The 27,859-nt window shown below is 50.9% G+C and overlaps 1 protein-coding gene across 4 annotated transcripts in view; it reads right to left on the bottom strand.

The window, feature by feature from the left end:
* RGS9 (regulator of G protein signaling 9) overlaps positions 1–27,859 on the bottom strand; it is a 52,921-nt gene that overhangs the window by 8,844 nt on the left and 16,218 nt on the right. For 2 of the 4 annotated variants that reach the window (XM_024573204.4, XM_045182326.3), the window contains exons 8-16: positions 25,566–25,647; positions 19,402–19,473; positions 11,239–11,268; positions 10,541–10,602; positions 9,655–9,768; positions 9,152–9,267; positions 5,803–5,890; positions 3,896–4,034; positions 1,401–1,486 (exon numbers count right to left, since the gene is read on the bottom strand). In XM_024573204.4, coding sequence (XP_024428972.1) covers positions 1,401–1,486; positions 3,896–4,034; positions 5,803–5,890; positions 9,152–9,267; positions 9,655–9,768; positions 10,541–10,602; positions 11,239–11,268; positions 19,402–19,473; positions 25,566–25,647 — 789 coding nt within the window. The remainder of the gene's footprint in view (positions 1–1,400; positions 1,487–3,895; positions 4,035–5,802; positions 5,891–9,151; positions 9,268–9,654; positions 9,769–10,540; positions 10,603–11,238; positions 11,269–19,401; positions 19,474–25,565; positions 25,648–27,859) is intronic. The other 2 variants (XM_024573206.4, XM_053911376.2) reach the window with 1 other exon arrangement.

Raw genomic sequence — 27,859 nt, 5'->3', positions numbered from 1 at the left:
CTGTTTTGAGCCATAAGTATGTAGGTCCTATAATCGAGTTGCATCTTATTGGTCATGTCACATAATAAAGTTGTGTCTGATTGGTTAATTCTTGGTATCAGAAATCCTTTTTTTTTTAAAGGTTTTATTTGTTTATTTTAAGAGTGGGGAAGGAAGAGAGAAAGAAAAGGAAACATCAATGTGTGGTTGTCTCTCATACGCCCCCTACTGGGGATCTGGCCTGCAACCCAGGCATGTGCCCTGACTGGCAATTGGACCTGCGACCCTTTGGTTCTCAGGCCAGCACTCAATCCACTGAGCCACACCAGCCAGGGCCAGAAATCCTTATATACAATTATAGGCACCTGACTTTTCCAAAAGTCGCTTTGGAGCAAAAAGTGTAGGTGATTACTATTGTTATTATTTGTAAATCAATCAAAATTGTACCAATTTTTTGTCAGATCAGCAAAAAAATATATTGTGTGTGTGTCACAGAATTTTAGTAATGAGTTTATGTGCGCCATGAGATGAAAAAGGTTGAAAATTGCTGGGACAGAATTTCTTTTTTCCCTGAAAAAGAGTTCAAACTGCCCCCTCAGAACATTATTGCATCCTTTGCCCAGGGCTCTGCCGGGTGGGACCATCTGCTTCTCCAATGAGGAAGGTGAGAATGGAGGAGTCAGCTAACAGGCACTGAGAGGAGTCACCGAGAATTCTTAGAATGCCTCTGTTCGCTCCCCCTCGGCAATCTACCATTTTTCTTGCAGTACAAGCTGCTATTCTCTATAAGGCCTTGGGCCGTTGCAAGGGTACAAGGATGTGGCTAAACGAGTCCTCATAATCGGTCTGGATGTGGAGAAGTGTAGCAATTAAAAAATGATGAGTTGCAAAAAAATTAAATGTTTTTAATTTAAAAAAATTTGTGGTAAGTGTAATTATGAGTCTGGTAAGACCTTATACAGGTCTGGCTGGTGTGGCTCAGTGGATTGAGCGCCAGCCTGCAAACTGAAGGGTCACCAGTTCAATTCCCAGCCAGGGCACATGCCTGGGTTGCAGGCCAGGTCCCCAGTAGGGGTGCACAAGAGGCAACCACACACTGATGTTTCTCTCTCTCTCTCTTTCTCCCTCCCTTCCCCTCTCTCTAAAAATAAATAAATAAAATCTTTTTTTTAAAAAAAGACTCTTTCTAACCAGGACAATGGACACAAGACTTACTGGCAGTAATGACTGAGGAATTCTTGCTAGGGTGACTTCAGGGCATCATGAAGCCAATGCGGCAACCATACCCTGAGAAATACTTCCCAGTCCCCAGTATTTTCATCGAACAAACCTCTCAACCACGGCCACTGGGCAGCAAGAGACCCCTACTTCTCTGGAAACAAAGCATCAGGCAGCCAGCAGTTACAGCCCCTTCCACTTGCCTTCTCTTGGTGGTTCCCTGGGGTTCAATAGCTTTGGCCAACATTTCCTTATAGATTGGAGATTTCAAGTAGCGCGCATAAGAATCCTGGTGGGAGCAAGAGAAAAACCGCAATTTGAGAGGGAAAGTGTGGAATGAAATGAACATGCTTGCCTTTTTCAAGCCCTCCCTCAGCAATTAGATGAAGGTTAAAAGAATTTGTGTGAAAGGCATTTCGGTGTGTATCCAAAGCAAAGGATCTCAAGTGTGGTCCCCAGGCCAGCAGCACCGGTTTCACCTGGCAACGCGCTAGAAATGCACATCCTCCGATCCGCCCAGTCCTACTGGGCCAGAAACTCTGCAGCTGGGATGACCTGGGTCTGAACAAGCCTCCAGGTGATCCCACTGCTCGTTAGGTTAGATCATCGCCATCTAGAGCCCCCCACCCTAAAACCCATGTTGGGGGCTCTTTCGTGAAGCGAGCATGAGACAAAAGGACACCGGCAGCCACCTGTCCCACCCAATACCTTCGTCCAAGGACAATGACGCAGCCATGAGCATGGAGCCCGCTTGGAGCCCGCTAACCTCCCTTTCTGCCCAGAACTGGGGTATGACAGCAGAGAAAATGAAACCAAGACCCGGGCTCACACTCCTCCTGCGTGGGTTTGTCCTGGGGCCCTGGACAGGCTGACAGCAGCCGCCTCATCAATGCTTGCTGCTTCCAAGCACACTCAAAGCAGCTCTTGTCACAACACGCAGGGGACAAAGCCCACAGCAAGAACCAGGGGTCGGGAATATTTTTATTTACGAAAGGAGGACCGTTTGAAGGACAGAGGGGTAGGTGTAAACGTTAGGAGAGCTAGGAGAGGGTCTGGGCATAGGGACTCGGAAACCATCGGGTTGTGCCAAGTGTTTTAGAGCAGGAAACACCTTGCAGAGACGCAGAGCCCAGTGAGCAAGCAGGGGTGGCAGAAGCAGGCCTACGGTTGTTCGCATGGACAAGACATCGGGTTGTGATGATCACAATCGCTCTGCGAACTGCTTCGTGTTCTCTCCGCTGTGAACCCACCTTTGCCCACCCCTGTCCTGCAGACGTCATTGTTAAGCTCCCCATGATCCTGTTTTGTTCTGGCTCGTAGCCGAACCCCGTGGCTGTCTCCCTAAAAGGTTGTACGGAAACCACATTTTTAAGAAGCAAAAGGTATTTTCAAATACACAAGGAAGACCGTTGTTAAAGAAATCCTGCGGTAAATCTTCTTATAAGGTAAACAACAGAAAAACCCACTGAAGAGGAATAAATGGCTAACGTGGCTTGGTGAAAAATTTAACTTGTTACATATTTTCAAAGCAAAGTAAAACTATTTCTTTATAATACAACACACTTAAAAGCCTAAGCAGAAGAACTATAATAAGGGAAACTAATAGAAATGCCGTCCACACAAACCCGCACCATATAACAAAGTTTCTGGAGATACTTCGCCCTCAAAGGAATAATTGCCGCGTGAGAAGTTGAAGCTGCCGAAGAAAGTCTCATCGGGCGTGGACCAAGTAGCCCCCACACTAGACGACTTCTCCGAGCCCCAAATTCTAACTATTAAATAAGTGATGGAAATACCATGTGATCACTGTGTATGGTGGCAGGTGGGTACTGGAAATGTTGGGGGGAACGCTTTGTAAAGTATATGATTGTCTGACCCCTATGCTGTTCACCTGAAGCTAATTCAAAATACTACTGAATGTGAACTGTAATTGAAATATAAAATTAAAGAAATAATCTTTTAAAATTAAAAATAAAACAGTGTAGATACTCTGTAACTTTCATCTCAAAGAAAGTAAAAAAAAAAATTAAGTGATTAATTTTCTCTCAGGTTCCCTTTTTTGTTTAAACAATGTCCCGAAAATTTCCACCGTTTTCACTTTTTATTAACATTCCGGGAGGCTGTCTGAATTCTCGCAGGGTTGTACGGTAACCACGCACACTGACCTCCTGAATGTGTTATGTGTGCTCGGGGCCAGGGCCACCAGAGCTGCCACCGTTCTACAGCAGAGATGAAGAGCTCAGCCTTTGGACTCAGGCAGACCCCCCTGGGGAGACCCTGAGCAAACCTCTAGACTCTGGAGAAGCAATTCCTACCTCCCAGATTGTCTTTGATTCATGCCCGTGCTGGGCCCAGCGACTGCAGCTTGTAAGCCCGCTCAGTAAGTAAGAGTTCCTGGAGCTACACTGTCATTACCAATGTCATCTCCGCCTGTGACGCTACAGCAGCATGAGAGGCCCATTGCAACACACACAGCACCCACAGCCTGGCGTCACCAGACAGCGAGCTCGGGGCTCGAGCAGGTTCCAGCCCGGGGGACAGATGGAAGAGAGAGCTGGCTGTTCTGCATGCCTACACCAGCAAAGCCATAGCCACGTCATCTCCCTTTTCCCCACCTCCGAAGAATTTTCCAGGTCCCCGGGGAGGAAAGGGCTCCCTTGCCCCGGAGGATCATCAGCAAAGACGCCCCCCCACCTACCTTCTTCATGAGCATGTAAATGTGGGTTTGCGCAGCGTCCAGCACGTAGCGGTGGGGGTGCCTCAGGCCCTTGACCGTGATGTCCATGGTTTTGCCATCTATGTTGATCCACCGCCTCGCCCCTGGGGCCAGGAATAGCCTGGGGTGGGGAGGGAAATGTTAGCAAGAGTAGCTAAACCCAGTCGGTTAATAAACATTGCGCAGCTGCTGGAGAAGCAGGGGTTGGCATGACTCAGGTCGCCCCGTTGAAAGTGGTCCCTTTCTAGGGGACAGTGAGAATTGCAACAGGTTGTCAAGCAACAGTTCTTAGAAGCAAGAAAACAGCCACACCCGTGTTGGGAACGTGCCTGTTTAACTGCCGTCCCCGACACCTAGGAGACAGCAAAAATGGATGGAGGAACCCAGCTCCAATATACCATCTCTGCCCCATTCTTCACCGGGATCTGGGCTGAGGCCCCTCCACACAGGAGCTCCAGGGCGGCTGCTCTCCCTTAGCCCCGTCTAGATGCGTTTGGAGATGGACCTGAGGGGTTGAGCTGGGAGGCAGCCCGTGACACCAGCACCCAGGGGTCTGACGACTTGGGCCTCCTTGCCAATGGTGCCAGTGGGAACCCAACTCGGCCACAATGCCTGAGCCCTGCGGCTCCACCTGGGATTTCGGGAGCTCTCCGGGGTTTCCCACTGTGACTCGCTGAGGGTTAGAGTACTCATGCGGGTATTGCGCCACACTCCTAAGCTGCACAGGAAAACTTTGGAACTCGGACTAAGGCTACCTAAGTGGGGGGTCTGGGGAGGAAGGAAGCTGACGCAAAGGTGGAGGCAGCGGGTTTCCTGGCAGCAGACTTTTGGAACTAGGAGTTGTGCGTGGGCCGCTGGGTACCAGGCAGTCAACACCACCCTCCTGGGGAAGGGTGTCACGGGACCTTCCTGGACCGACAACCGCCCTGCACCCCCACTTCTCTTGGGGTGCAGACCTTCCCCCTGTGGGAAGGGGTGGGTGAACGTTTGAGAAAGTAGAGGAGCCTCTAAGTCTGAGACCTCAGGCTGTCTCTTCAATCTTGTTAGCACCTCTCTGAAAACTGGGACGGTCCATTCTGAGTCGTTTTGAAGGAGGGGACCGGGGTCCCAAAGGCGGAAGCGCTCAGAGGCTAGGGCCCACGTCCAGCTGGTCCCAGCCCACGTGGTGGCTGGATCCCAGGGCTTTGCAAACCACGGGTGAGTGAACTAAGTGCACTGGGCCCGCAGAGCCCCCGAACGGTGCCCATTACGGCCAGTGCAGAGAGGGCCAGCTGGGATGTGACCACAGCAAGGCTGGGGCACCCTCCAGGCCGGGGGGGAGGTGGGGGTGCAGACGTCAGCAGCCATGCACCTCGGCTCCCCTCCCCTCCCCACTGTCCAGCAGAAGCAGGACTGGCCCCTCTGAACGGACACCTGAGGCTCTTGCATAAGTGGCAGGGAAATTTGGAGGAGAGGCAGTCCTGGAGAGGGACAGACTCCTCACTCCGCCAAGCAAGTAAGGGCTAGAGCCAGCGACTGCAAGATAAGAGTGGTGCCCACATTTGTACCCCACGCTGGGCCCACAGTCCTGGACACAGGGGGAACCTCCCTTCCCCTCATAGGAGTAATAGGTTTTCCCTCCTCACCTATTCATTCTCTCTCTCTCTCTCTCTCTCTCTCACACACACACACACACACACACACACACACACCCCTACCTCTCAAGAGACCTAAGGGGGTTTAGTCAAAGACACAGCATTGTAATTCAGGGCTGCTGGCTTTTTTAACTCCTGAGCACATTCCCGCAGGATCAGGGGGATCCTTCCTTCCACAGCAGCAGCAGCGAGCCATTTATAGCATGGCAGGTGTGGGGCGGGTGGGGGGCCTCCGGCAAAGTGGCTAATCCTCACTTGTAAATCTCCTCGGCTTTCTCCTTGACCTTGGACTGATCTCCGTACTTCAGATCCTCACAGGCTTCCCAGAACCCCAGATTCTCCCCTGCCCAGGGAGGAGGGGTCCACACAGATGAAAGCCAGACAGGAAACAAGTGGGGAGAGGAAAAGAGAAAAGAAAAGAAAAGAAATGGGTTAGCTGGGATAGAGTCAGTTCCCTGGCGTGGTGAACATCTCCTTCTACAAAGCAAGCCACGGCACACTGAGGGGCCAGCCAAAGCAGCGAGCAGCCACACTTACTCCTAGAGCCCGGGAGAGCGCGGCTCTCCTGGGGATTGCTGTACACGTGCTCTGTGGGATGAGCCACACCCACACAGCCATGTTTACGGGGGGGTGCACATCAGCCCCCGGGAGGCTGTTGTGTCCTTTGTCCCAGAAGTCAGCCGCAAACAGATAGCTTGAACAGGTTCCCATGTGACTGGGCTTGTAAACAAGCATTACTATGCAATAGGTGTTCTTCATGAAGGGCCCCGTTTCCTTCGCTGTGTTCAGTGACTGCGGGTGACCTCTGCCTCCTTTGTGCGTAGAGACCCCGTCCTTGAGAGCCCCTCACAGAGCATACTGCAGCTCAAGGTCCTAACAGAGAGGCTGCTCAGGCAGCGATGCTGAGAGACTGGCTCTCAGATCCGGAAGGCCTGGCCACTAGGGGGACTTAACCGAGGGTCAGTCACCTGAGCCAGAGGTGGGTGCACTTGTGTACATGGGTGTGCGTGTGTATGTGCGTAGGTGTGCCTTGTGTGCATGCGTGTGTGTGAATCACAGAACGGCCCTGTGTGGGGAAGTGGACAAGAGAAGACCCTTCCACTCCTTCCACAGTATTTTTCAGAAAGCCCCCAGGTGTTTTGGATTGAAAAAGGGCGCACAGTTCTAAGCTGACTGACGTCTTTCCAGAACTCTGTAGAGATCTGGATCTCCAGATGAAAAGATCCGTGCTCTTCAGCCCAAACATCAGGTCGTCCTTGAGATCACAGGCGCGAGTAAACAGGGGCGCACGATCCATCTTCCACCACGTGCAACGTGGGCCACCCTGCCCATGGCAAAAGGCAGCTCACTGCTTAAGGCTAAAATTAAGTGAGCAATTAGTCACACCAGCCAAAAGGTGGGAACAAACCAAATGCCCATCCATGGAGGAATGGATAAACAAAATGTGGGGTGTACCCACAGTGGAATATTACCCAGCCTTAAAAGGGAACACAATTCTGGCACCGAGTACAACTTGGATGAACCTTGAAGACACTACGTTAAATGAAATGAGCCAGACTCAAGTCCCGTGTGATTCCACTTACATGAGGCACCTAGAAATATGAAGTTGTAGACACAGAAGGTAGAGCCGTGGCTGCTGGGAACCGGTGGGAGGGGCAAATGAGAACTTAGTGTTTATGGGGACAGAGGTTCAGGGGGAACAATGAAAGGTTCTGGGGACAGAGGCTAGGGACGGTTGCCCAACAATGTGAGTGTACTTAACGCCACAGAACTGTGCACTACCAGTGGTTAAAATGGTAAATCATATGTTATGAACACTTTACCACGACAAAAAATTAAGTGAGCATGCGTACATGATGTACAAAATGTGTACATGAATGTTTACGGCAGGGTTATTCATAACAGCCCGAAAGATGTCCAGCAGCTGCTGAGGGCAGAAGCACAACGCGGCCTGTCCACACCATGGAATGCCGTTCTGCCGTGGAAAGTGGAAAGGAATGAGCCTCGTCACATGCTGCGACACGGATGAACCTTGAAAACACTGTGCTAAGTAAGAGACGACCAGAGAACACGTGTTTTATGATCCCGTGAATATGAAATGTCCAAAAGAGGTGAATCTATGAAAATCAAAAGTAGATTAGTGGTTGCCTAGGGCTGGGGGTAGGGAGGAAGTGGGGAAGAGAGGAAAGGAGAAGTACAGAAAATGACCTCTCGTGGGCGAAGGGCTTCTCTTGGAGGTGGCGAAAGTGTCCTAGGATTTCACAATGGGAATGGTTGTACCACTTTGTGAATAAACTAAAGCCACTGAACTGTACGCTTTAAAAGGGTATGTGGACTATGGCCTGTGAATTATTTGGTATGGGGATTTATGGTATATACATCATATCTCAATTTTAAAATGTTTTTAATTAAATGAGCAAACTGATTACTCACCTGCCCTGCTCATACCTGAGGCCTCAGGAGCGTCGTGAGATGATCACCAAGTGTGCCATTTCAATAATGCAGGGGAACCTTCCCCCCAGATTTTTACTAAGTGATGCCTGGGTGGGATAAACTCAGGGTGTGCTTTGTGACTTTGCCACTAGATGGCACCCTATCCACTCATTCGCTAGTAGCTCGGGTCCTGTGCAGAAAGCACTCCCCTTCCCCATCCACCTATAGCTGGGTTTTGTTACATCACGGCAATTAGGCGTGCTTAGAGAGAAGGATCATCAAAAATCCATATAGTATTATAATGTGTTGCATCAGGAGGTCACACCAGTTAATGGCATGTCCCCTGGGGTTAGTTTCAGAAACAACCCCACACAGGCAAATGGGTCTCAGGGAACAAGCAGCTGAGTGCTGAGGCTCAGATGGGATGCTCCCCAGAGCTGGGGACTTGGTAAGAAGTGAATGAACCCCATAAAGTAAACGGTTCAATATAAGTGTGGAAGCCGATGGAACGATCAGCCTAATGTAATTGGTCCTGGTCTGGCCTTTGGTTTTCCCAGATTTTCTCAGTGTTGTATATTTAAGAAGTTGCAAGTGCCTGCCATGCAAGAGCCCTGCCAGAGGCGGGGCCTATCTAAAATGTGGCCCCACCCATTCCATTAAAATCGCACCCCCAAGGACCCAGACGGAAGCAGACCGGGAGGGCAGTTCTTAATTACGGCCACGCATTAGAATCACCTGAGGAGTTTTCGAACCTTGGGAAATTCCACCCCAAATGAATTAAAAAGGAACTTCTGGGGATGGGACCCAGGCAAGCGTGTTTTAAAATATCCCCAGGTGAGTCGAACGTGCAGCCAGGGTAGAGAGGCACTGAGCTGAGGAACGGCAGGCTGTGAAATAAAAAGAGGAAGCCTGCTTTGCAGCCCCCCTTCTTGTCCGGTTTTCCCAAGGAGCTGCATCAGCGGCAGTGGCCACGGGAGCTCTTGGGCTGGGGACCCCAGGATCGGGGTGAGGAAGTGGGGGTGCCCGAGAGGATGGAGTACTTGGAAAGGTGAGTAACATTAATGTGAGCGAATGAAATTTTCCCCTCAACTGTGAGGCCCCCTTGGGAGCCCTAGAAGTAAAATCTCTTCTCTAAAAGTAAATTCTTTTTTAAGAAAAATCAAAGACCCACCACTGAATTCTTTCTTGAGGAAGTACTGGAAGCTTTGTCGACCCTTGGGGTCTCGGATCAATTCGCTGAAGTTGATGGCCCACCGTTCCACTCGCATCTTGGTTGGGATTTCCACCCTGCGGGGACGACAATTCATAAAAGCACCCGAGACCCGGGCTGTGCCAGGTGGTGGCCTGGACAGGGTGAGGGGCTGTAGCTCCCTGCTCGCCTCCCTGAGGCCCACAGCCCAGAGCTCCACCCAGCCCTCCCCCACCGTCATTTCTGTGCAAATGTACAATGCAAGCAATCACTCGTTAGGAAAATGCATCCTCAGACAAGTCCCCTGGGCCTGGTACTAGGAGCTGGCCGCCCCAGCGGTGGGGAGGGCCTGCTTGTGGTGACTGTGCTAGGATCTACGAATATAGTAAAAAAAAATTGACTTGTACACTTTAAGGGTGTGAATTGTATGGCATGGGAATAACTCAAAAAGCTATTTTATAAAAACCAATATATCGGATACATACAACTTGGCATTTAAATCCCAGAACTGGGTGTCGTCTGTGACCCAGGGATTGCTGGGGAGGCAGCCTGACATGAGGGCGTCGTTGGACGAGAACTGCTCGCTGTATTTGACGATCCTGAAAAGCAAAGGGAAAGCGGTTTCCTAGGCGTTCGGCCCCCCAGAGACTGAATCAGCGCTCTGGCGGACTGACCCGCCTGCCCTCCTTTTCCTACCGATTTAGTTACCTGCTGACCGCTGTCTTCTCAGAAAACGCTCTAATAGTGCTCAGATTGGCAGGTATGGGACAAAAACCTGTCCCCGTTGTACTTGTGAACTGAAATGTCATCTCCCAACCCAGTCCCTTTTTGATTTCTCTGTACCTATTTCACCAAAAATGCAGGCTCGTGGCATTGCATCGTGACCCTGAACACTTCAGTGTCTCTTAAATAATGTCCTCGGGAGACTGGGTCAAGGTAGCCTGAACATTCAACAAACCAAACCTATATTGCCAGTTTATCCTGACTGGATCTTAAATGAAATCATGGATATTAAAATAGTAATTGAATCAGTAACATAACCCACATACCCCTAATTAATTTGAATGGGTGATGCTGGGGACACGGGCTCTCAGGGGTCCCTGTAGGGTCCAGACCGCGAACTCTCCCCTCCCCCCTACCCACACAGCAGTGGATTCCAAGACAGACAACAGGCTTGTCCAGAACCTCGCCCACCCCTGACTTGGCCTCGCCCAGAACGAGACCTGGAGACTTGCACTGAGTGAGCAGCTGGTAACTTAAACCCCAAGACACCACCCTGTCCCTCAGAGTCCATTAGGGTCTTTAGTTTGCCTTAAAGCAAAAGCTCTCTTCTTGCCTATCTGCTATTCAGACAACAAGTGAAGACCGTACCCTCCAAGGGACACCGAAGACTTCACCGTGGACCTCAGTAGGGCCTGCTGGTAATACATGATCTGGAAGAGACACAGTCATTAGAAGATGTCCCACTTGCCCACCCTTCAGTGTCACTGACGCTGACATTTCCATGTGACCTCCAGAACTAGAAGCCGTCCGTCCATCACGGCACCCCCTTCTGTTCCCTCAAGGCAGGCACCTCTGTACCCACAGGGTTCAGGCCCACAGTCGATGGGTGACCCCAAACGGTTCTAAGGAGCATGAAACCAACAAATGGGGACTGATCTTTAGCCAAGCAGATCTAACCTGAGAGCCAACGGTCACCAGGGCTCTGTCCGGGGCCCTGGATACAAGATCTGCCAAAGTGGATAATGTGCCACCCTGGGCAGCCTCTGAACAGCCCTGTCACCGCAGGAGCAGGGGCCAGGGTGGGGATGCAGACACCACAGCCTGTGCTCGCCCACCGCACAGAGCTGTGCCTTCTGAGGGGCTACAGCCAGGGTCTCCACACCAGCCCCGTTCAAACCTCGTGAAGATGGTGCACCAGTCCCCGCTGTTCATCGGTTTGCGAACAGTCGCTCGAACTTTACACACGGCTTTCATTTCATTACCGAGTGCAGAGTGTAAAGCCAAAGTACACATAATTTGTTAGAGGGTTTAAAATCCAGCTCCCCTAGAACTGGAGACTTAATTACCTCTTTTTTGACAGCCGTGATTGTTTGTTTCTGCAAAACAAAGAAGCCAATACCATTAAACAGATGTCATTAAATCATGGCAGTTCAAAGACTCGTCTGAAAAATAAAAATGCAGCCCCCGTGAGAAAACTGCCCATCTTTTCCTACGTAAACGGTAGAATTTCCCCATCACCACCACCTCCACCCTCTTCTACACAACTATTGGAGAATCAGATGAACCACGCGACCTGGTGAAGGGAAGGCTATGACTCACCACTGTGATAACTCTACCCTGCTCTCCCCAAAGCCAAGGTGAATGAAAGGCTAAGTTTGGGACTGGCCCCTGTCTACCTCCATGCCTACAGTTCCAGCTGCGATGGAATGGGAGATGATGATGGGGAACCAGTGTGGAGCTTGAGAGCTCACGTCCCGTCCCACAGGAGAGAAGTCAGTGAGTGGTGAGACGCATGCTCCGGGCATTCATAACAACCTGGCCGGCATCACCGTGGGACAAAGAAGTCACATCGCCAAAGACAAAGCACACAACTACAACTACTCTGCACCAGCACCCACTGAACACTGAGTCCCAGAACTGAACCATAGCATGAAGATCAGCTCAGGCCCCATGCTCTCAGTGAAGCTGCTGGAGCGAGTTCACGCCAGGGATAGGTCGCAGGGCAACTGCTCGCTGGATGTTTTTGGTTATGGCAGAGAAGGGGTGGCTCCCAAAGGGACTCCACGTCTGGATTCTTAGAAGCTCCTGGAAACCGTTCAGACCTGTCCCTTACTAACATCTACAATCTGACATGCTCCAGGGGTGTCACTTTTCTGCTCCCTTCAGCTCTTGGAGGTTGGGTGCCATTGGTGATTCCAGCCTCAGTTCTCCGAGGTTTGGTTGTGCCCAGGGGCTGCTGGGTGCTGACTCTCATACTCCAAGTCGATCACCTTAGTTCCTGGCTGCTAACCTCCCTGCTGCTGCACAACCAGGTCTTTACTTGGAACAGAGTCAAAGACCAAGGAGGACACTATTTTCCTTAGCCAGGTAGCAAAATAACTACAGGCCCATAGCCCATGGACAAGGGCGTATGGGCCGGGAGGGTCTGATCTAGAATGACACTTACTTGTCTCTCTAACCTATGCAGGGTTTTTACTTTGTTTCACTAAATTGCTTATATGTCATTGCTTTTCACAGGAACTCCTTTTCCTGGGTGGGAGGTGAAGACAATTATCTCCGAAAGGTAAAGCGCAGGTATGTCTCTTGTTTTCAACTCACACACACACCCTGACTTCCTCTTCACGGCTTTTATCACTATGGTAATTATATCTCTCTGTGTGTGACCCTTTGTTTGATAAACAAATCACCAACCAGGCACCGTTAAGAGCAGGACAATCCACTGAATCTTCCCTAACATAATATCTGGTGCAGAGTAGATGCTCAATAAATATTAAATAGATAAGGACTTCTGTGTGCTCAGAAGCCAAAACAACAACAAAAAAAGTAGTTGTATTCGAAGCTTAGTAGAATATTTTTCCACTTAAAAAGTTGAAGACACTACCCAAACAATTCAAATATTTTGGCAACCACACTGATTATTTGTTCTCATTCTGTCTCAACATAAGGCACTGTTTTAGAAGACACATATTTCAGGTAGAAAAGGACCCTGAGGCTACAGTAGATTTGCATGCAAACCTAATATAATCAGATTCTTCTGTTAGAGTCTGCTGAAATGGATTAAAAATAGCATCTACTGGTCTCTGCCCTCTGCTAGAAGGGGAAGCTGCACTGTTGCAAAACAATAACCACTTAGCAATTAGTACAAAGCAATTTACGCCTCTTGGAGCTCTTACAAAGTGTCAGCGAGAGGTTTTATTATTCTGATCTTCAGCTCTGAAACTGTAATAGGTTAATGGGCAACTTTTTCAACATATCCCAATCAGTAAGTGGTTGAGCCAAGATTCAAACCTAGATCTGCCCCTTGCGAAGCTGAGGAGGGGTCCATGAGAAACAGAAAATAGCCTGTTCATGTCACCAGTTTCCTCTTTGTCCTGAAGCTGAGAACCATGCAACATAGAATGACTCTGTCCAGCCGTTTCCAGTAAAGTTAAAGCAAAGAGAGCTGGAGCCCCAATCCCAAGATGCAACAGGAACACAGGAAACTGTAATTAACACTAGTGAGGATGAAACAAACTCCCAGCTTTAAGATGAATAAGATCTGGGGATCTAAGGCACAGCATGGTGATGATACTTAGCAACACTGCATTCCTGACTTACAAGTTGTTACGAGTAGATCTTCAGTGTTATCAACACACACACAAAGTCACAATTATGCTAGGGGATGGCGGTGTTAACTAACCTTACTGTGGTAATCACTTTGCAATGTATACTTGTATCTAATCATCACTTTGTACACCTTAAACTTACATACGTCACATGTCAGTATCATCTTGGTCGAGCTGGGAATGGGGGAGGCAGTCGTGATGGTAAAGTAAGGCAGCAAATGTGCTAGGCCTGCGCTCGGCAGCCGCCGTTCCGAACACCCCCCTTCAAAGTGCCTGGGACCCGAGGTCTGCCTTCCTGTTCCGAGGCCTCGGAGCTCCTGAGTGGACGTGCACACACGAATGAGCCAGCTTTGCCCTGATGTTCTCCAGGCTCCGTGGGGAGCTGTCCCTGCAAGTCATTTCTGGCCTACCTAGCGTGGTCTGACTTTGGCCTAAAAATGTTTGTTTCCGGGGCCATTACCTCAATCTTCAGGGTTTAAAATTTTTCATATTTTAATGCACTTCACTGGCGTTTACTACCTTTTTAGGCCCCTGCACGGGGTGGGGGGGTTTGCTGCTGGGTTTCGGATTCCCAGAATTACCAGCTATCTTCTGGGAATCAGGCTGCCGTGAGCTCTCTAATAATAGGACTCAGCCAAATCTGAGGCTTCCTCAGCTCCACCTTGGAGTGTCCGCGTGGACTCCAGCATTCATTTCTAGCTTTAAAAGTAGCTGTGCATAGGGACCAGCTTCCTGTAGGCTGACACACAGGGCACCCACTCTGTGGGCGTGCGGGGCAGTGGGCACGGGGGTTCTGACTTCTCTGAAAGACCGAGGGAAAAGCTGCTGGGCAGGTGGGGTGGAAGAAAGGGTGTGGGTTTGGGGATCAGACCAAGGCCGAAATCCTGGCTGTCACTTACTGGCTATGTGACTGTGGATGAGTTTTTTTAGCATTTCAAAGCCTCTGTTTTCTCATCTGTAAACGTGGGTAGAAAAACAAGGGATTGACTGAGACAACAGACCGGTGACTGGCATAAAGCAGAGACTCCACAGGCAGTAGCCAGTGACCGAGGGTTTGCACGCTGCTGCTGAGGCTGCGCCTGGTAGGGTTTGGGCCCTACACACAAGACAAAATACAGGAGGCCCGTGCCACGTTTGGGATACACTTATACTAAGAAGTTTATTTGTTGTTTCTCTGAAATTCAAATGTAACTGGGCACCCTGCATTTTTGTTTGCCAAATCTCATAAACCTACCAAAATTATTACTTAGCCAGAGGCCATAAGAAACATTAATTTAAAAATAAATTGAAGTTGTTAAAACACACGCACGCTTCTAAGCAATTCAAAGAAAACCACCTGATGATAAAATAAGAAATAAACATCTCTTTCGCCCTGGAATTCATGCACAAACCCCCTGCTTTCTCAGAGCTGGCCCTCCTGGAGTGGTCACTTCTTTGGTCCTCCTCTGGGTGACACTTTGTACAGTAAGCCCCTCAGTCTGAGGAATCTTCAAATGCTCTGCATTCTTGGGATTCTAGCTTATTTTTCACTTGCAGATTTGCCCAAATAGGGACACGTCTAGAACGTGTTTACACAGCTCTGTGGCCCACTTGCTGGCCTTGAGAGCCGGATGCAGGCTGCAGACAATAATCACAGGGCGGGAGGGGTCAGGGCCATGACCTGAGAGGCCCTGAGTCCCTGCCGACAGGAGTACAGAGCCCAGAACTGAGGGAAGCAAGGACTCTGGGAGCAGGCAGCCGGCAGGAATCTGCAGAGACAAGAGGTGAGGGATGGGCAAGCCACGGAGCAAAACACAAGATGGGAAGAAGCCTGGGGAATCGGGGTCCCAAGCATTGAAAGCAGAGAGAGAATCAGAAGTCAGAAACCAGGAAATTCAGGGGCCCTGGCCAGGTAGCTCAGTTGATTAGTGTGTCATCCTATACGCCAAGGTTGCAGGTTTGATCCCTGGTCAGGACCCATGCAAGAAACAGTCAGTGAATGCATAAATAAGTGAAACAACAAATCGATGTCTCTCTCTCCCCCCGCCACCCTCTCTCTCTCTCTTAAAAAAAATCAATAAATAAAAATTAACAACAGCAAAAGAAACCTGGAAATTCAGAGCTGACGTAGTTAATGCAATGCAGGAGAGATGAGATGGGAGCAGGCGGCAAGAAGTGCAAGGAGGCAAGAGTTCAAGGTTGTGATCCTCTGAAATACCTGGCCTGCCTCATCCTCCCTGATCAGGCTGAGGCAGGGGAGACTGCACAACTTGCAGGGTATGGTGCAAAATAAAAATGCAGGGCCTCTTGTTCAAAAATAGTATTAAGAATTTTAAGACAGTGAGAGCTGAACATTAAACCCCGTGTGGGGCCCATGAGTGTGGAGCTGTGGACCGAGAACAAGTCACCTGCATGGAGGCTGGCCCTGAATGCAGGACCCAAGGCCGTGGTTGCAGAGGGAGGGATATGCAGAGGGGGAACAGCAAGAGCTATAGAACTGGGAAGACCTAAATTCGAGTCCTAGCTGAGCCAGCTTGGGCAAACTGCTCAACTTCTCTGTTTCTGTCTTGCATGCAAATTTTGTGAAATCCAGCAAAGCTCCTAGAAGCCACGTGATGGACAGTAGAACACATCAGGCAGGATATGGACTGGGCTTAGGTGCCCATGAGCCAAGGTTCAAATCCCAGCTTCCCCATTTCCGAGCCGTGTGTCCTGGCCGAGTTGCTTACTCTCTCTGTCTCCTCAACAATGAAGCAGGCACGCTAATAAAACTCGTAACCTTGTAGGTAGTCGTGAGCCTTAAGGGGGCTGTGACTAAGTGTGAGGCACTTCGCCCCATGCCCCTGGCATGCAAGAAGCTGTCAGCAAATGTCAGCCCTAAGAGCTGTCCCTTCTCAGCCAGCACCAGTCCCACAGCAGCCACAGGAAGAAAGCTGTCTGTGCCCAGCTGGTGGGAGTGTGTGGGGGCTGTTCCTCACGGAGGGCTCCAGGGCGAGGGTTCTGCAGAACACAGTATTAATACTGTGGAGTCAGAGCCGTGTCTTTTACCCAAACACCACTGCACACGTCCTGGTAAACTGCCGTTCCAGGCAGCTGTTTATCAGACGAGGGAAGGAGGTTGAAATTTGTGTGTCCCTTCCCCGTTCCGCCTCCAGTGGGGGCAGAAGTATGAGAAGGTGTAAGGACAGGGGAGGAGACAGTCCCGCAAAACAGGGCCTGGGGCCTACAGGACTCCATAAATTGTCTCTCTCGCAGCGTGGTGATCTTACAGCAACGCTGTAGCTGATGTTTGTGGGGTGTCTCGGCGTGTTGGATACCCTCCTAGACACTTCAACGTAAATGTCTCATGTAATCCTCTGCAGAAAGAGCTATTGTTATTCCCGTTTTATAGATGAGGAAACTGAGGCTTTGAATGGCATGGGAGCAAGTCCAAGATCGCATAGCCAGGGGCTGGCAGAGCTGGGTGGGGCTCATTCCCAATGTCAAAGCTACCTTCAGCACACTGCATTGGCCCTGGTCACTGAGTGACCTCATTACTAAGTGACCACGGTAACCCGGGAGGGGTCGGGGGAGGAAGGGCCAGCCTGGGGCACACCCCTGCCCGGTTGCCACTCAGTCTCTCCATGCAGAGCCAAATTCTCTCTGAAATAAGGGAAACTGAGGGCTGCACATGCTTGGCACCCCAGGAAGCCTCAAGATATCAGGCCTGAGAGAGGGCGCCCTCTCTGGCTGTGGCCCTGGCCCTTGGCCAGTTCCTCCCAAGGCTGGGCAGCCATGCCAACCAGCGGCCATCAGCCTGAAGAGGTGGGTCACCCCTAGACACCTGCCAACCCAGCTGCCTCCTCTCTTACACTTGATGGTGTTTATCTCTTTGGGGTTATTTGCCTCCATTTAAGGAAAATGAGTATGTTTGCAAGAATTGACTAATGTTCTGCAACAGCCTCTCTCTTCAAACCAGCACCACAAGTTCTTTGAAAGGAAACAAAAATCTGAAACCTCTGCTCTCCCAGGGCCTCATGAGGGCACTTCCCAGTCCTGGCACTCCCTCCCCTCAGGGCAGACAAACCCGGAAAAACAGGGGACACTGAGTCAGACTGGGGAAATGTTGCAAACAGGCAGCCTCTATTTCCCTAACACTCGCTGGGGCTGGCTGAGGGGACAGATGGGAAGGTCCCGCTTGCATGAGAATTACGGTTCTTAATTCTTCTTAATACTGCACAGCAGCCAGAGCGCAGACAGGAGAAGGGGAGCTGGTGGAAGAGAGAGACAGAGACAGAGAAGGCGATGGTGAGCAAAGGTAAGAGCAGGCCTGTGCCAATCAGCAGCACGGTGGACACAGCCCTCGGGCCCACACACTCCGGCTCTGGACCTATGGAATTGCCCCCATCCGGCAAGAAATGGGTGTGAAGGCCAGAGGGCTCCCTCTCCTCAGGGCCGGCCAGTGCTGTGCGTTCCACCCCTGCCCTCCCCTCCTGCACATGGCGGAGGTTTCCAGAGCTGTCAGTTACCCATTTAAAAAAAAAAATCTTTCAGCCAGGTTCAGTTATTTGCCTTGATGACTGTTTCCATGGCAACCAAGCAACAAAGCCTCAGCAATTATCTGTCATCTGACGGGGGAAACATGGAAAAGGCTGCTGAAGGCTGACAGTGCCGTATGTGTATCAAAGGAAGAGTCACTTGGAGTTGTGGGCAAGGGACGTAGCAATGCCCCCACCCCCAGCTGACATCCTCTGGGGATGCAAAGTCTCTCTTCAGATGGACCCCATCACTAAACCTGGGCATCTGTCTCACGCACTGGTGGGGGGTCCCCACAGACTTTGCGAAGTCTGGGTCCCAGAGGGCAAAAGTATACGTGTCACAGAGCTGCCTCACGGCCACCTTTTTCCTGCTTTTTTCTCTTCCCCATTGATTTCCTTCTCCCTCCTTCCCGGATGCATCCCTCCTGGCTCCCACCCAGGCCTTAAGGCATTGCCAAAGCTTCGGATGCCACACTAGGCTAAAGAGATCACTGACCCCTTGCTGCCCAAAGTCAGTGTTAGGCAGAAATCAATGAAACCGTCTAAGACTAGCTGAAATGGGGCTTAGGCTGGTTTACTGGGATCAGTGGTTCTCAACCAGGGCAATTTTGTGGCCCAGGGTACATGGGACAAAGTCTGGAGACATTTTTTATCGTGAGAACTGGGAGGTGGGCAGGGAAAGGCACGATGTTACTGGCACCCAGTGGGTAGAGACCAAGGTGCTGCCACACATCCTGCGGTGTGCAGGAAAGCTCAAGACAATACTGCCCGGGATGAGAGACCCTAACCGGAATGCTCACTGTTCCAACAGCTTATGAGCTGCATTGCTTTAAAAAGGAAACCATCACAGGAAACTGGCCACCCATCATAAACAGTGGTTATATTTGGGGACACAGTCCTTTTAAAACAAAAGCCTAGGAGAATCTTTGCAAAGATTCCTACCCTAGTGGGATGTAAAAGAAAGCGTGGCCCTGTCCCACGGAGGCAGGTTTAACCCCAAGTTCACTGGAGGGTTTTAAGCCTGGGGGCCCACTGGCTTCAGGGAGCCAGGGAACTGGCTCGGATTGTATGCGAATTGTCTGTCTGTGCATCTTTGGGGAGAATGTTTCATAACTTTCATCAGATTTTCGAAGGGGGAAGTGACTCAGAAAGGTCTGGCAGCCACCCATCTAGATTCCTCCTGCTTTGACCTGCACCCAGATCTCTTGTCTGTCTTTACGCGGGGCCCTGGCCATGGCCTCCCTGTCCCCAACACTGATATCACAGAGCCCAGGTCCTCCTCTCTGAAGCAACCTCAAAGGGCAGATACTACTACCCCAACAGACACAGCTACACCAAAGATGGGTGCACATCTTCCCTGCCTAAAACGTGACCTAGGCCCTGCACAAAGGATGCAGCGGAGACCTACCTGGTTTACCTGAACTTCATTCGGATTGGTCACTCGGTCCAGGCCATAGTCCAGCACGTTGTTCATTCCTGGCTGAATGGGATAAAAAGTAACATAAGGACCACCCCTGCTGGGAGAGTCTCCAGTTTTTAATTAACTTGGCCAAACTGCCGATTGTGAGACTGAGCTGAGAAGGGCTTGTGGCCTAGCCCACAGGTGCTCTGAGGGTGTGTAAGATCCTCTGGGTGGGCAGGTGAGCTTCACAGGGCTGTTCCACCACCACAGCATCCCCAGAACCTAACACAGTGGGATGGATGGGTGCATGCATGCACTGATGGATGAGTGGATGGGCGGGTAGGTGGGTGGGTACATGGATGAACGCAGGGATGGTTGGGTAGGTAGGTGAGTGAGGGATGGATGGGTGGATGGATGGATGCTCTGATGGATGGGTAAGTGGTTGCATAGACGGATGAATGAATAAATGGATAGGTAGGTGGGTGATGGGTGGATGGATGAATGGATGGGTAGGCAGGTGGGTAGATGGATGAACTGATGTATAAATAATACTCAAATTCGGTAAGAGTTTACTGGGATGAACACATGGGACTCCGGACTCCTCCTGTGCTGCCTTCCAACCCTGCAGGGCTTTGGAGAGTCCAAGTGTCAGCCAGGCACCTCTGGGACTCAATCCTAGTCCTGATGCTTCCCAGCTATGAGGAAGGTCTTAGAAATTACTTCTCTCTGCACATGCTATCTCTTCTGAGACATGGAGATGATCCTACCTGACAGGTTCTTGTGAGGTCTTAACAAGATGGAGTGTGAGGTTCTCGACAGAGGGTAGCTATTACTGAGCAAGGGACTGTGTTCATTGTAAGACTGTGTACGTGGAGGCCTGGCCCAAAGCTGGGTCTCAGACTCTGTCAGCCCCCTTCTCCATCAGGCCACCAACTCTCTGGCCAGTCTAGCTTGCTCTCTCTCAATTCTCTGAGGCCAGCAGTTTGGTCTTGCACTTCCCTATGGGCTGGTTTGGTAGCAGGCACCCATCAAGTTCTCGGGTGATGAACCCAGTGGACGAACTGGAGCAGAGGCAGGAAGCAACTGGGCTTTCTTCCCGGCAGATTCAGCCTCATCAATACGTTCAGTCACATTTTCAGCTCAGAAGTATGGTTGCCAAATAAAATATGGAATGCAGGTCAGTTGGAATTCCAGAATAAACAACAAATGTTTTGATTATATAATTTTACATAAAAACATATTCCATATGTTTTTAGTATAAATATATAATAAGTATCAAAATGTTGGGACATACATCATTTGCTGTTTATCTGAGATTCAAATTTAGCTGGGCATCCTATATTTTATTTGCTAAATCTGGCAACTTCACTCGGCAAACTACCATGAGGGCAAATATTGGGCAGACAGCCTAGTCAAGGAAGAGAGGTAAAGAAAGAAATAGAAAGTTGGTGGGGGACAGAGAGAGGGGAAGGCCGTCCTCACGCTAGTTGATACATGTGGACTTCAGGCAACAAATCTATCGGGCACTTCTACGGCTGGCATCATGCGTGGCCCTGGGGAGCCCATGGTGACTGTGACGGAGACCCCTGACTCCAGACACAGGTCTCATGCAGGAGGCAGCCACTCAGCATCTAACCACACAGTGTGACTAGTGGTATGAAGGGACAATACAGGAGTCCAAGCCAGCCTTCAGTGAGTTCAAACCCAGAGTGGGAGTGGCAAGGTAGGGAGTGCGGTCATCCAGAATCATTAGTCACTGCCTTTGCCTACAGAGGGTTCTAGGAATTGCCCCCTCCATCTGGTACAAGAAACCCCCCAGCTTAACTGAAGACAGACTTCTTAAACACACACCCCCACATGCACACTCACAACTTTCACATCTTACACACATCACACACGCATTCACTCTCACACAATCACATGTATATACTCACACATACTCTCTCACTCAGACCCACTCACATACTCACATGCACACACCCTCACACTTACACACTCACACAAGCATGCAGTCACTCTCACAGTCACACACTTGCACTCTCACACACATGCACGCACACACGGCACACTCACATACTCCCAGCCCGTGTCCACAGTTCCCCAACAGCCACCGGTTGGCTGCTCCTCCAGAGCACCAGTGCAGTCCTCTGAGGCCTGCATTAGTTCTCCAACCCTCTCCCTTGAACTTGACCCATGCTTTGATATAAATTCGGCTGCCTCAGTGCTCAGTGATGCACCTGCATGACCATCATCAGCATAGGGCTGCCCTCAGCTGCCCAGACCAGACAGCCAGGGACTCAGAGCTGTAGCCACCACCGGGCTCGATGATTCTACCAGCCTGGCCAGTGCCAGCCCTCGTGGCTCTCTCCAGCTCTACCGAAGGGCCAGGTTCGCTCCTCTGGCTGCCCCACCTCCCAGGTTCCTGCTTCCCCTTGGCCTTTGAGTAAATCTCAGCTGTTCCTATAGAGCCGTGGTCCCATCCCAGTGCCCTGCCTTCAAAACTCCCCAGGGGGTGGCCTTTCGGCTTCAGCTGGTTTGGGAAACCCCCAGGCTGCATGTATGCATTCGTTCATTCATTCATGTAGTCATCAGGCTGCATGAAGTCTGTTCCCCGTGATAGTCACCAGAGCCACAGCTGACATAGTTCCTGGCACGCAAGGAGATGCTTGAACGGCGATAACCCAGAGCTGAATGTTAGCGCACAGGAAATGAGGGCAGTGGGCACCCCCGTGGTAGGCTGCCAGCAGATAAGGAGACACGCAGGCACCTGCAGCCCTGGAGCCACACTCAGGAAGCCCTCCTGAGGTAGCCAAGCCTCCCCCTGCAACCAGAGGAACTATGAACGCCAGGGTGCGACCATACCCCTTGGGCATAAGCCAAAGAGGCGATGTACTTCATAACTCAGGTTAGGAAAGGACCTCCATGCTGAGGAGGTGACATTCCCAGAATCGGCATTCCAGAGCAGGGCCAGGGTGGGAGCTGATGTCCACTCCCCTTGGACATCAGCTGACAATCCCTTATGTCCTTCCTGTTCTTTCTCTCGCTCTCCTCTCCTCATCACTCTCTTCCCTAACATCAGTTCAGACCCTCTGGGTGCCTGAGACAGAAAACTAATAAAGAAAATCCCAAATAGTTTTATAAACAAAATAAAACAAAGGAAGGAGCTAGAGAGTAGGCTGAAACTGGGAGACGAGTTCGGATGGAAGGGCCCGAGAAGCCCGCTGCAGGCGGATCTTGGCTTGCATGTCACTTCCACAAAGAGGTGCTCCCAGATCCCCTGTCTGATGCCAGACCCCTGCCTCTCACAGCCAGCTGGGCTGGCTTTCTGTATGGCACACATTCACCCGTGAAAGCTACTGAACCTATGTGAGCCTGGCTCTCCCCATGTGGGTGATGGGGATGGTGCTGCTCCCAACTTCACAGCGTCATCCTCAGGTGAATAGGCCCATCTGCGTGCCAAGAGCTTAACACAGGCCCGTGGTAGGCGCTCACTGACTTCACACTGCCACTTTACACTCACACCTAACTGCTTAGCTGGCACAGTCAGGGCCGCAGGAAGGCTGCAGGGATAGGCAGACAGACAAGCGAACAGGGGAACAAGCTGATTTGGGACCTGCAGGCTGGGCTCCACCTGCAACAGCGGTGGGTCTGTCAGCCCACACGCTGGCTGCTCTCTACACGCCACAGAGCCCAGTGCTCTGTCTGCCTGGCTGGCTTCTTTCCCAGTGAACTGAGAGTTTGTTTGGGTCTCTCGGAGACAGCCTGACAGTCCCTAAGCGCCCAGGCTTCCTGGGTTTGCTCAGTTTCTAGGCTGAGACAGACTTCAAACCAGATGCTCTTCAAACGGAACATGTCCCCAACCCCAGTGCTTTCAGAGGCTGCGGATGTTTTAAGAAAGTGGAGGAGAGCAGGACCCGGCTGCCCTCTGGCCTCATCTTTGACAATTGGTCCAGTTTTGACTTCGGGGAGCAGCAGTGAGAGAGATTGGATGTGAAGAGTTTTGTGTCCGAGGAATTTTTTACAACCACTCCGAGCACATCAAAGCTTCATTCTGAACTTGGCTCCCCAATGCTATCAAAGAGGAACCAGGTGCCTTTGAACCCTGGCAGCATGGTGGTTAGAGCAGCAGCGACTCACACAACGCTCTAATGACCAAGGAGGTTAGAGAAAGGTCTTCCATGCACTGAGACTCACGAGACATCGTCGTGGGAGGCAAAAGAATATAGGGACTAAGAGGGAAAGGCTGAATGGCCTATGGGTTTCCAAGCCTCTGATACTCAGTAGCTGTGTGACGTTGGCCAATTAGCAGCGTCCCCGAGCCTCATCGTCCTTGTCAGCAAAATGAGACTAATAACATTGCCTCCCACCCAGGGCTGCAAAGACGAAATAAGATAGTGGCTGTAGAATGATGCTTAGGGCAGTGCCCAGCACACTGAAAGTTCTCGATTCAGGTCCGCAGTGATGATGATGATGATAGCAATGATGTCGATGGTGGCGATGGTGGTGAAGGAGGTGGAGAAAGTGGGGGCAATGTGGGAGGTGGTGGAGGTGTGTGAGGTAATGATGAAAGTAGTCATTACAGAGACACGCTGTCAAATTTAGGTACTTCTGAATCATGCTGTGAAGAACCACTCAGCCATTTGCCTGGTGTGGGGGCTAAGCGCTTACCCCAAGAGAACCGGGAAGAACTTGGAGAATCTGGTTTTCATTTTGTTCCCCAGAGGCCTCCTGGGCTCAGGGGCAGAGGGGAGGCATGGGACCCAGGGCAGATCATGTGCACAGCCAGCCAATGTCACTTTGCACGGGGCACAGCTGACTGGCATTCCCTTACCACAGAGCCTCACACGTAACACAGAAGCCAAGCTCCACCCCGCAAGGAGCAGGATCCTCTCGGCCACGGTGCCACCGGGCACCAGGGCGTCTTGCCAAACTGGCGGCTTTTCTGCCATTTGCCCTAATCCTCACCAAGGCGCCCCCTTTAGGAAGGGATGTCTGAATACGGGCTGAACTAGGCTTGGTTCCCTTCTCATACAAAGAGCTCACGCCCAAGCTCCAACGCAGAGGTAGGTGCTTGGCTCTGTTTCCCCAGGACCCTGGGCTCAGTCATCCACTTGCTCACCAGCCCTCAGGCACCCATGTTAGGCATCAGGCAATTGGTTTACCCAGAGGAAGAGTACCGACACAGAGCAAAGCCTAGCAAGCATCCTGGAGAGCAACCCCAGGACCTTACCTTCAGCATCAAGTCATTGAACCAATGCCCCCATGATGGAACAGCTACGGGGCATTTGAGTGTAGAAAAAAAAAATAAGCAAAATGGCCAAAATCTGATAGGCCTGCACTCAAAAATCCAGAGGCTTTGTCATGATGGACCCAGTTTGCTCTCTGGCTCTGAGAATATGGTCACCTGGCAAGCAAGACAACTAGAGGAGGAGGAGCGAGAACGCTCGTTTTGAACTCTTCACTTTTCGGAAGGCCTTTCACATCTTCCAGCTCCTGTGATCCACAGGCAGCCCATGGGCCTGACACAGGAGTAAACTGAGGCAGCAGAGTTAACCCCGGGGGGTGAGAGTGACAGCGACAGCCTGCTTCTTCGTGCTAGGGGATGAGGCTACCATTTCCCAGGGATGAACAGTGACAAGTGGCATCGCTTATGTGCAGCTGGTGTCTCTGGGCCATTTAAAGTCCCACCACCACAGATGCCATGTGCTCTAAGCAATGAGGCTCAGCACACACTCCTCCCCTCGCCCCGTCCAGTCCCAGGCGCCAGGGGACAGTGGGGGAGCCAGAGACACCAGGCAAGGCAGTGCCTGTGCGGAGCGCCAGTTCTCTGCAGCATTTTATTTTTATACTTCGGAACCTATGCTCTAGTTTTTCTTCTTCTATTTCTTTTCCAAGGTATCCTGGCCAAAAAAAAAAGCGAGGGAGCCTACCCCTCTTAAAAGACAAACTCATGCAGGTCTCTGGCTTCGGAAATGTTACGCAGTCCTAACACCACCACACAGGCCACGAGCAGAGCCCATCCAGGTAGTGCCTTCCCTCTTCCAGCCAAGAGGCACTAACTCAGCACTGGGCAGCTTCTCCAGTGACTCAGTTCCAGCCCCGCAGGGGGATGAGCCGGCCACAGGGGCGGCGAGTATAGGCTGGGCTGGGAAACCAGGAGGAATACTCACAGGGCATCGGTGGACCAGCCAGTACGCCTTCTCCTGGCAATCCAGAGCATACCTGTCTGCTTTATTCCTTTCCTTTCCAGTCCTGAAAAGCCAAAAGCCGTGTTTTTTGTTGGTCGTCTTTTTCTTCAGGTTATTAACAGTTAACTTTTTCAATTACCGTTTGCATTCAATATTACTTAGTAGTAATGTCAGCTGTACAGCGTAGAGGTTACAGAAGCACATGCTTCACAGGGTGTCCCCTCACATTTCTGGTACCCACCTGGCATGATACGTCATTATGACAGTATTATCAACTATATCGCTTATGTTGTGCTTTACATCTCTGTGACTGTTCCGTAACTACCAGTCTGTGCTTCTCAGTCCCTTCACCTTTTCACCCAGCCCCCCAATTCCGCCTCCCCTCTGGCACCCCTCAGTCTGCTCTCTGTATCCATCAATCTGTTTCTGTTTTGTTTGTTCATTTATACTGTTCTTAGATTCCATGTATAAACAAAGTCACGTGGTATTTGTCTTTCTCTGACTGACTTGCTCCACTTGGCATAATACTCTCTGTGTCCATCCATCCAAGCTGTCGCGAATGGTAAGATTTTGTTCTTTCAAAAACCAGGTTTAAAGCCAGAAAGATCTGGCATCTTTTGCTCAGTGAGGGACCCCATTCCTGGTGACCCACACCAGGCTCCCCATCTGCCCACCTCATCCGCATTTGCCACAGTGATAACGAAAACAGCAGACCCTCGTGGGACCCTGGTGTGCCCAGCACCCTGCTAAACGCTTGCCCGTGTCTGAACTCATTGGATGCTCTCAGCGGCCTCCTTTCACTTCGCAGTTCAGGGAACTGAAGCAAAGAGAGGTAGAATGTCCTGCCCGGGGTCACACTGTCGGCCAGTGGCAGGAGTGGGACTTGAACCAGAATTCTGGTCCCAGATAGAGTCCAGCCCTGCCTGCGATCACGGCGCTGGGCTGCAATCATGCCCACGAGGAGCACTAGAGGCCAATTACCTCCACCACCTTCCCCACTGGAGCGGATGTGGGTGACACTGCGGGCTGACACTTGACCACCTGCCTTCTGCACTTTCCCTGCTTCCGAGAGCGACACAACCAGCATCTGGAAGAGCAGGCAGCCGGCAATGCCAGCGCCTGACAGGGAAAATGCTGGCCTCCGGGCGTGTTCGTTCCTCCCCACCTGTCAGTTCCACTCTGTCACTTCAAGGAGTTCGTGCCAAGTCAGGGTTTCTCTGAACCCAACTTATTACCACAAAAGGCTATTTATTTTCCCTCTTATCTCTCAGCCTCCCCCTTCCCTCTTCTGGGTAGGAAATGATCATGTGCTTTGCTCCCACAGGAGCTGGGTGACATTCATTATTGCGCCCGGGCCCCATTCAGCCCCATCTCCGTGGCGACCTGTGTTCACACTCCGTGATGCTTGTTTTCCCAGGCAACATGGGATGACGCACATGCCCCCTACAAGTCAGAGTCGGAGGATTTGTTTGCCAGCTAATGTCCTGTGAGTAACATAACGACATCCAGAGACCCAGATGGGTGGGGAGGGCCATTCCAGCGGGCTGTGGTGCCAACCTCCTCAGGAAATTAAATATAAACACTGTCCTTCCAGCTTCCCCTTGCCAACCTAACTCGATTTTGCACCAGGTTAACTACCCCGTGTCCTCAGGAGCCTGCGGCACTGCGGAGTTTCCATAATGCCGGGCAGCCTAGTAAATAGAATCGATCGCTAATTTACTCCAGTGGTCCTTCCTGGCTTTTGCTCTTCTGCTCTTCCCTGACGGATGCTATTGGAGGAGAGGTGTAATAAATGGAATCCAAGGGAGTCAGTAAATGAGGAAGTATTTAGTTTGTCATATTATGATTTTTTTTAGCAATTGTATCATTTGGTCAATTATCCATTCATTTGTTCACTCGTATACTTATTGATCTCCCACTATGTTCCAAGCCCTGGGAGTGCACCAGCAAACCAAACGGGCTGCCGTGGGCTGAATGTCTGTGTCCCAGCCCAGCTCATCCTGGGCCTCCGGCCCGCCAGCTTTCACATGGGCGTGTATACCACCGGCTCTCCCCATCTCCAGCCTGCCTCCTACACTTCGTGGGACTTAACCCTGCATACCTGTGTGATCTAATTCCTAACAACAAATCTATTTACATTTTTATGCTATTGGTTCTCTCTTCCTAGAGAACCCTGACTGATTCACCACCACTCTGGTTGCAACGCTGCTTCGTGAGAATGGGGTCTCCACCGTCCAGCCCAGCCACGCACCAGCAGGTCTAGACCTACAAGGATC

The sequence above is a fragment of the Desmodus rotundus genome, chromosome 9, assembly GCF_022682495.2.
Source record: "Desmodus rotundus isolate HL8 chromosome 9, HLdesRot8A.1, whole genome shotgun sequence".
In the NCBI taxonomy this organism is placed as follows: domain Eukaryota; kingdom Metazoa; phylum Chordata; class Mammalia; order Chiroptera; family Phyllostomidae; genus Desmodus; species Desmodus rotundus.
This window is presented reverse-complemented; position numbering and strand designations above follow the sequence as displayed.